This window comes from Oncorhynchus keta, chromosome 14 (assembly GCF_023373465.1).
Source record: "Oncorhynchus keta strain PuntledgeMale-10-30-2019 chromosome 14, Oket_V2, whole genome shotgun sequence".
Classification (NCBI taxonomy): Eukaryota; Metazoa; Chordata; class Actinopteri; order Salmoniformes; family Salmonidae; genus Oncorhynchus; species Oncorhynchus keta.
Window position 1 is genome coordinate 23,633,733 of NC_068434.1, and position 10,114 is coordinate 23,643,846.

The 10,114-nt window shown below is 41.5% G+C and overlaps 1 protein-coding gene across 2 annotated transcripts in view; it reads left to right on the forward strand.

Moving 5' to 3' along the window:
- The first annotated feature begins 483 nt into the window (after nt 1-483).
- Nucleotides 484-10,114, forward strand: part of ptgs1 (prostaglandin-endoperoxide synthase 1) — a 64,327-nt gene continuing 54,696 nt past the window's right edge. Inside the window, exons 1-2 of one of the 2 annotated variants that reach the window (XM_035785231.2) lie at nt 484-777; nt 888-977. In XM_035785231.2, the coding sequence (XP_035641124.1) occupies nt 771-777; nt 888-977 (97 nt within the window). In that variant the 5' untranslated portion in view covers nt 484-770. The remainder of the gene's footprint in view (nt 778-887; nt 978-10,114) is intronic. The other variant, XM_035785228.2, reaches the window with a different exon arrangement.

Genomic DNA, 10,114 nt, shown 5'->3' on the forward strand with positions numbered 1-10,114 from the left:
CGTAGCCTCGTGTTTTTAAAAGTTTGTTTCTTATTCTTATTTTTTCCCTCCTGCATTGTAAATTCCCTCTGGGACCTGGAACTCCACATCCTAAATGATGACTCTGTACGTTTTTGTCTATCCTCCCCCGATTCAGAATATGTCATTTTCATAATCTTTGGAACGCTTTGTGTAAGAGCTATTGAAGATTGAAATCTGAAATCGTTTTTAAAAAACGATTCAGAATATACTATGTTCATAGTAATGGCATGTTTGGTTCAATAGCTATTGACGAGAGAACTGAATATCCAATATAAAACCATTTTACCTCTATACTGGTTACACTTACGATGATGATGATTTTCAGGGTGTGTAATTTGCAGAATTCAAGGATATTGCAATTGCAGGAAAAGCAAGTATTCATACTAGTTTAAAGTATCTTCACTAGGATTGTAATGCTCTCATAACAACCAATAGATGGAGCCATTAAACTACTTTACACACTAGCCAATCTGGGTGTTGAGAAGGCTGCATACTGAAAGTGAACCAGGAGATGGGGAGCTACACTACTCGTTTCGCTCCTACATTCTTGCAGTCATAATGTCCTGTATGTAATTCTGTGTGGACTTGTCAGTTTTTAGATGGTATCTAAACAGTTTCCTGTCAGAAAATACTTCGTTTCGGGTATGGGTGTTTATTTATGAGAGTACTCTAATAACTACTTTTTGTTGCACTGCCTTACTGAGAAGAGCGCGTGCTTTGAAGGTGCGTTTTATGCATTACATCTTACAATGAGAGGTGAGTTCCTTACAATTAATTCCCCCCCCGAACATATTTAATCAAAGTCGCCAACCCTGGTTAGTATAGGTTGTTTCTCAATGAATTAACTCTGATAATTGTGTTTCTAGAGTGCATCGTGTGCGTATGGGCGTTTATCCTGCTGCTAAGGTTACCAACATGTGCAGGGGAAGAGATCAGAGACTCCTCAGCGAATGTTGGTAAGCGTATAATATCTTGTATTATTATAACCTATAGTATTATTCAGGGTTGCCAAGTTTTCTAGGGGTGTCAATTTTTCCGTGGGTCCAGCCCAGCAAACAAAATCTGTTTTAAAGCGAATTGCCTGCAAATCTACATGTTTTCAGATGTATTAAGGTTTATTTTAAATATACACACACAAAACTCGACGACTTGGTTGAAGTTACTTTCAGATGATTTGGCCATTGAATTTAGAGTATGCTAACTGTATATGATATTAATGGTTGGTGGCAGTGACTAACCATAGTACGAATTGCAGTCTCTCCTTGACTTTAAGAAACCAACATGTAAATTAAAACTTTAGCTAATCCTGCCTTGAGTTACAGGTAACTGCCAAAATAAAGGAAACCCCAATATAGTGTCTTAATTAGGCGTTGGGCCAACATGAGCCGCCAGAACAGCTTCAATGCGCCTTGGCATAGATTCTACAAGTGTCTGGAACTCTATTGGAGGAATTCAACACCATTCTTCTATGAGAAATTCCATCATTTGCTGTTCTGTTGATAGTGGTGGAAACCGCTGTTTTAGGTGGCTCCAGAATCTCCCATAAGTTTTGAATTGGGTTGCGATACACACACCCAAAATGTTTTATTTATCAAATTTGCAGAATACAACAGGTGTAAACTTGACAGTGAAATGTTTGCTTAATACGAGCCCTTCCCAACGATACAGAGTTAAAAAGTAAGAATAAAATGTTAACACTTGGAATAAAATACAAGAATGAAGCTATATACAGGAAGTACCAGTACCAGAGAAATGTGCAGGATTACAAAGCATTTGTGCATTCCAAAAGTATTCATACCCATTGACTTAATCCACATTTTGTTGTAACGGCCTGAATTCAAAATGGATTAAGTATATTATTTTTCTCACCCATCTACACAAAACACCCTATAATGACAGTGTCAAATTCATTGAAAATGAAATACAGCAGCGGTCTAAAACACTGCATTTCAGTGCAAGAGGCATCACTACAATCCCTGGTTTGAATCCAGGCTGTATGGGAGTCCCATAGGGCGGCGCACAATTGGTTTGGCCGAAATAGGCCGTCATTGTAAATAAGAATTTGTTCTTAATCGACTTGCCTAGTTAAATAAAATAAAAATGTAAAAGTCTAATTTACGTAGGTATTCACACGCCTGAGTAAATACTTTGAAGAAGCACCTTTGGCTGCGATTACAGCTTTGAGTCGTTTTGGTATGTCTATCAGTTTTGCACATCTAGATTTGGTGAAGTTAGAGCAAACAGCAATCTTCAAGTCTTTCCACAGATTTTCAATGGGATTCAAGTATCCTCATCAAGGATTTGGCTCCGTTCATTGTTCCCTTTATCCCTACCAGTCTCCCAGTTGCTGAAAAGCATGAAATCACATTTTACATTTTTTATTGGTTGCATACACATATTTAGCAGATTTTATTGCAGGTGTAGTGAAATACTTGTATTCCTAGCTCCATCAGTGCAGTAATATCTAACAATACACACATCTAAAGGTAAAATGGGATTAAGACCTATATAGACATGTAGTGTTTGTGTGTTAGATGTATATAAATAACAACACACACACACACACACACACAGAGTACCAGTCAAAAGTTTGGACACACTTACTCATTCCAGGGTTTTTCTTTATTTGTAAAGACATCAAAACTATGAAATAACGCATATGGAATCATGTAGTAACCAAAAAAGTGTTATATGAATTAAAATATATTTCAGATTCTTCAAAGTAGCCACCCTTTGCCTTGATGACAGCTTTGCACACTCTTGGCATCCTCTCAACCAGCTTCACATGAAATGCTTTTCCAATGCTTTTCCTTCACTCTGCTGTCCAACTCATCCAAAATCATCTCAATTGAGTTGATTGTGGAGGCCAGGTCATATGATGAAACACTCCATCACTCTCCTTGTTCAAACAGCCCTTACACAGCCTCAAGGTGTGTTTTGGGTGATTGTCCTGTTGAAAAACAAATGATACTCCCACTAAGCGCAAACCAGATAGGAGGGTGTATCGCTGCAGAATTCTGTGGTAGCCATGGTGGTTAAGTATGCCTTAAATTCTAAATAAGTCACTGACAGTGTCACCAGCAAAGCACATGCACACCATCACACCTCCTCTATACTTCATGGTGGGAACCACAAATGTGGAGATCATCCGTTTACCTACTCTGGGTCTCAGAAAGACAGCGGTTGGAACCAAAAATCTCAAATTTGGCCTCGTCAGACTAAAGGACAGATTTCCACTGGTCTAATGTCCATTGCTCGCGTTTCTTGGCCCAAGCAAGTCTCTTCTTCTTATTGGTGTCCTTTAGTAGTGGTTTCTTTGCAGCAATTCAACCATGAAGGCCTGATTCACGCAGTCACCTCTGAACAGTTGGTGTTGATATGTCTGTTACTTGAACTCTGAAGCATTTATTCGGGCAGCCATTTCTGATACTGGTAACTCTAATTAACTTATCCTCTGCAGCAGAGGTACCTTGGTCTTCCTTTCCTGTGGCGGTCCTCATGAGAGCCAGTTTCATCATTGCGGTTGATTGTATATGCGACTGCACTAGAAATAAACGTTTCATGTATACACTACCACTCAAGTTTGGGGTCACAGCTTTTCTTTCAAAAACAAGGAAATTCCTTTTTTTTGTCCATTTAAAATAACATAAAATTGATTAGAAATACAGTGTAGACATTGTTAATGTTGTAAATGACTTGTAGCTGGAAACAGCTGATTTAATGGAATATCTACATAGGCGTACAGAGGCCCATTTATCTGCAATCATCACTCCTATGTTCCAGCCTTTTAAAATGATAAATTTGGATTAGCTAATTGATCATTAGAATCCCCTTTTGCAATTATGTTAGCACAGCTGAAAACTGGCTTTCTTTAGACTAGTTGAGTATCTGGAGCATCAGCATTTGTGGGTTCAATTACAGGCTCAAAATGTCCAGAAACAAAGACCTTTCTTCAGAAACTCATCAGTCTAATCTTATTCTGAGAAATGAAGGCTATTCCATGTGAGAAATTTCCAAGAAGCTGAAGATCTCATACAACGCTGTGTACCTCTCCCTTCACAAAACAGCGCAAACTGGCTCTAACCAGAATAGAAAGATGAGTTGGAGGCCCCAGTGCACAACTGAGCAAGAGGACAAGTATATCGGTGTTTAGTTTGAGAAACACACGCCTCACAAGTCCTCAACTGGTAGATTCATTAAATAGTACCCGCAAAACAAGTCTCAAAGTCAACGTCAACAGTGAAGAGGCGACTCTGGGATGCTGGCCTTCTAGGCAGAGTTGCAAAGCGAAAGCCATATCTCAGACTGGCCAGTAAGATTAAGATGGGCAAAAGAACACATACACTGGACAGAGGAACTCAGAGGAACTCATCCCAAAGTCGGCTCTTCATTGTTTTAACACTTTTTTTGGTTCTACATGATTCCATATGTGTTATTTCATAGTTTTGATGTCTTCACTATTTATCTACAATGTAGAAAATGGTAAAAGTAAAACTATTGAATGAGTAGGTGCGTCCAAACTTTTGACTGTTACGGTATGTACTTAAGATATTTCTGCAATTCATTTTCAATACATTAGCAAACATTTCTAAGCATGTTTTCACTTTGTCATTATGGGGTATTGTGTGTAGGTGGGTGTGTTTTTATTTATTTAATCCATTTTGAATTCAGGCTTTAACACAACAAATGTGGATTAAGTCAAGGCTGTATGTATACTCGTTGAAGGTACTGTATCTACATGAATGCAGGTTAAAGTGACTAGGTATCAGGATTGATGATGATGATAGTAAAGAACAGAGTAGCAGAAGCATATGAGTGCAAAAGTGTGTTTGTGTTGTGTGTATGTATGTATGTATGTATGTATGTATGTATGTATGTATGTATGTATGTATGTATGTATGTATGTATGTATGTATGTATGTATGTATGTATGTATGTATGTATGTATGTATGTATGTATGTATGTATGTATGTATGTATGTATGTGTCTTGTGAGTGTGCATAGGGTCAGTGCAGATCTGTGTAACCATTTAATTAACAATTTTAGCAGTCTTATTGGTATTTAGTGGTCTTTTTGCTTGGGTGTAGAAGCTGTCTCGGAGCCTGTTGGTCCGAGAGGCGATGCTCCGGTACTGTTTGCCGGGGGGTAGCAGAGTGAACAGTCTATGGCTTGGACACTTGGAAAGACACAGATACACTTTAAACCCTCTATGCTTCTTTGAGACCCCTAAGGGATAGGAATTGTTCTACAGAGATTTTTCTGCCACAGAAAGCCTTTGCCGTCTAAGCGTTTATTTTCAGGATGCGTAAATCCAAACTGCAACACCTAGTCATTAAAGGGTTTTCTTAGTTTTTAAAAATTATTTTCTACATTGTAGAATAGTAGTGAATACTTAAACTATGAAAGAACACATATGGAATCATATAGTAACCAAAACAGTGCTAAACAAATCAAAAAATATTTTATATTTGAGATTCTTCAAATAGCCACCCTGTACTCTGCACACTTGGCATTTTCTCCTAACCAACTTCACCTGGAATGCTTTTCAAACAGTCTTACAGGAGTTCCCACATATGCTGAGCACTTGTTGGCTGCTTTTCCTTCACTCTGTGGTCCGACTTATCCCTCAATGAGTTTGACACCTTGGTAAGATAATTTCCCGACGATGGCTCACATCTTCGTACTTGGCGACTTCAACCTGCCAATATCTGCCTTCAAATGAATTTCCTTCCAAATCTTTCCCCTCCTTGCCTCTTTTGGCCTCACCCTTTACCAATCCCCTCCATCTCACACGGCAGGCAATACGCTTGACCTTATCTTTACTAGAGTTTTCTTTCCTACTAATCTCACTGCAACCCCCTTCCAGGTCTCTGATCACTACTTTGTTTATTTTTCTGTCTCCCTTTCCTCCAACCCTAACCACTCAGCCCCTACCTAGATGGTAATGCGCCGTCGCAATTTTCACTCTCTCGCTCCCACTACTCTTTCCTCTTCTATCCAATCATCTCTCCCTTCTGCTAAATCCTTCTTCCTTCCGCCTCTTCGACCCTACCCTCCTCCCTTTCCGCATCCTATGACTCACTGTCCCGTTTCCTCCTGGCTGGCTCGGCCCTCCCCTCCTGCTCCGTGGCTGAGCTTACAGAACAGGGCTGTGGGCAACTGAGCGAAAATGTAGAAAAACCTATGTTCTGGAGGACCTATCATCCTTTCCCTCCCTCCTCTCTCTACACTCTCTACCCTCTCTTCCTCTGTATCTGCTGCTAAAGCCACTTTCTAAATGTCCATCTTCTGCCTCTAACCCTAGCAAACTATTTCCCATGTTCTCCTCCCTACTTAATCCTCCGCCCCTCCTCCCTCTCTGTGGATGACTTTGTCAACCACTTTGGAAAAAAAGGTTGACTACATCCACTACTCATACACTCAGCATATTGTGTCCACTCACACAAGAATTAAACTACGCCTTGACCTCTTTCTCCCCCCTCTCTCCAGATGACATCCTGTCACTAGTGAGGTCTGGCCACTCAACCCCCATCCCCTCCTTCCTTCTCCAGACCATCTCTGGAGACCTTCTCCCATTTCTCACTTCCCTCATCAACTCATCCCTGACCACTGGCTGCATCCCCTCTGACTTGAAAATGGCCCGAGTTGCTGCCCTCAAGAAACCAACACTTGACTCAACTGTCAAAAACTATAGACCTGTCTCCCTTTCGTTTCTTTCCAAAACACTTGAGCGTGCTGTGTCTGATCAACTTTCTCGTTATATCTCTCAGAACTCTCATCTTGACCCTAACCAGTCAGGCTTCAAGACGGGTCACTCAACCAAGACTGCTCTTTTCTGTGTCACTGAGGCTCTCCGCCCTGCCAAAGCTGACTCTCTCTCCTCTGTTCTCATCCTCCTAGATCTATCTGCTGTTTTGGACAACGTGATCCATCAGATATTCCTCTCCACCTTCTTTAGGCTGGGCATCTCAGGCTCTGCACACTCTTGGATTGCATCCTACCAGGCAGGCCGCTCCTACCATGTGACGTGGAGATGATCTGTGTCTGCACCCCAGGCCCTCTTCTCTCTATACACCAAGTCACACTGCTCCGTCATATCCTCACATGGTCTCTCCTATCATTACTATGTGGATGACACTCAACTACTCCCCCCCCACCCCCTTCTGACACCCAGGTGTGGCGACAAGCATCTCTGTGTGCCTGACATACATCTCAACTTGGATGTTGGCCCACCACCTGAAGCTCAACCTCGACAAGATGAAACTACTCTTCCTCCCTGGAAAGTCCTGCCTGCTCAAAGACCTCTTCATCATGGTTGACAACTCCAGTGTCACCCTCCCAGAGTGCAAAGAAGCTTTGCGTGACCCTGGACAACACCCTGTCGTTCTCTGCAAACATCAAGGCAGTGACCCGCTCCTGCAGGTTCGTGCTCTACAACATCCGTAGAGTCCGACCCTACCTTGGGTCATGGGGCGGCAGTGTAGCCTACTGGTTAGAGCGTTGGACTAGTAACCGAAAGGTTGCAAGATCGAATCCCCGAGCTGACAAGGTACAAATCTGTCATTCTGCCTCTGAACAAGGCAGTTAACCAACTCTTCCTAGACCGTCATTGAAAATAAGAATTTGTTCTTAACTGACTTGCCTAGTTAAATAAAGGTAAAAAAATATATTTAAAAAACCTTAAACAGGAAGTGGCGCATGTCCTAATCTAGGCACTTGTCCTCTCCTGTCTGGACTATAGCAACACGCTGTTGGCTGGGCTCCCCACTTGTGCCATCAAACCCCTGCAACGAATGCAGCAGCCCACCTGGTTTTCAACCGTGCCAATTTCTCTCATGTCACCCTGCTCATCCGCACACTCCACTGGCTTCCAATTGAATCTCGCTTCCACTATAAGACCTTGGTGCTTAACTACGGAACAGCAAGAGGGACTACCCCTCCCTACTTTCAGGCTATTCTCAAACCCTACACTCTAACCTGAGCACTGCGTTCTGCCACCTCAGGTCTCTTTGTCCTGGCACCCATATGGAAGGGCAGCTCCCGCTCAGCCCAGTCCAAGCTCTCCTTTGTCCTGGCACCCATATGGAAGGGCAGCTCCTGCTCAGCCCAGTCCAAGCTCTCCTTTGTCCTGGCACCCCTATGGTGGAACCAGCTTCCCGCTGACGCTCGGACAACAGTCTCTGCCCATCTTCTGAAAACATCTGAAACTCTACCTCTTCAAACAGTATCTTTAAATAATCCTCCACCCACCACACCTTCTAGTTCTGACACTACTGACAGCTACATTAATGAGGTAAAATGTACTTTCTATGCCTGTGATATGTATAGCTATCTTATGATGAATGCACTTGCTCTTATCCAGAGCGACTTATAGTGTCTGCTAAATTACTCAAATGTAAACAGAAGTCCACTCTAAAATATGCAGTTTTGTCACACACCACAATGCCACAGATGTCTCAAGTTTTGAGTAAGCATGTGATTGGCATGCTGACTGCAAGAATGTCCGCCAGAGCTGTTGCCAGATAATTAAATGGTCATAAGTCGTTTTAGAGAATTTGGCAATACGTCCAACCGGCCTCACAACTACAGACCACGTGTAACCATGCTAGCCCAGGACCTCCACATCCTGCTTCTTCACCTGCAGGATAATCTGAGACAAGCCTCCCAGATGGTTGATAAAACTGTGGGTTTGGACAGCTAGGGCTGTTACGGTGAGCATATTACCGCCACAAGTCATGGCCGCAGTCAAATTCCACCTGACCGTTTAGTCAAGGTAACTCGGATTCTCCAAAACTGAGCTCTGATGCCGCTGATGGTCATTAGTAGCCTACCAAACTTGCTAACGGCCAGTTGCTAATGGCCTGGTACTCAGCGCTCTATTGTCTCTCTAATCACTCTGACGTCAATGCAAATGCTATTGCAAATACAACACTTCATTAGAGTCCATGAGCTCATGTTGCAAAACATTTCTATAGACTATGACAACTGTTTTGATGGCCTCTTAAAAAGAGGATCCCATCAGCTTTCTATAGGCTAGACCTACTATATTTATTTATTTATTTAGTTTATATCTCAACGTTCCTAATATTAAACACATTGCTTTGCTTTACATCAGGAGTATAGTTTACCAGGCTGGTATAAAAATGTACTGTGGGGAAAGGCTTCCTCCATTCGCTATTTAGGTGCATATGACACGTTTTTTCCCCCCTGTTCCGACAGGTGCATGATAATGTTACATTTTAAATCAAAACTAATTTCACACGCATATATTATTTAGTATATGTAAAGACAAGATTCAATTGAAAATAGTCTGATGGGTGACAATATTATCACTTGTGAATTATGCCCAGCATGTGCAGTTTAAGGCAAGAAACAGCGACAATTTTTAAAAACTTTTTCAAATCATAGTTGCACACATGTAGCCTAGTCCATAGGCCTATATGTTTTGATAAGGTTTGTATTACAACTAAAATGGCCAAATGACTCCAAATGTCGCCAACAGGCCAAGGACCCATGCAACACAGAGTGGACAGCCTACAGAGCCTAGTGAAACCTCTATTCTTATAAGCCTAGTCATTGCGCAATTGGGTGTGAAGAGTTTTGACTAGCCACTATTTGAAAGAAGATCCCAGCTTTCTCCTGCTTATATATTTATTGTGAAATTAAGCCCATTTAATCTGCTTTACAACATACAGTATGTGATGTGTGTTTCAGGTTTGGGGAAGCACATTTTCACCATAAAAATGAACCTCTATAATAAAACATTACATTGGTTTTCACATTTGCAGACTAGCCTACTATTCGTAATGTAATGAGTAGATTGGATAGTCATAATGTAGGCTAATTTAACTCGATCACTGTTCGCAAAAAAAGACAGTTCAATGCATGGCTGAGCGCCTATGGAGTAGGCTATAGGCTATTTCAGATGACTTATGTTTCTTCTTTCTTCGACTGGGAAAAATGTGGCCTTTTTATAAACATATTTTCATGCAATTCTACTACACTTTATATGACTGGAGACTGAATAATCTCTTCTAATATGACACATTTCAGAGTAGCCTACACTGCTGACACTGACAAAGATTAATACAA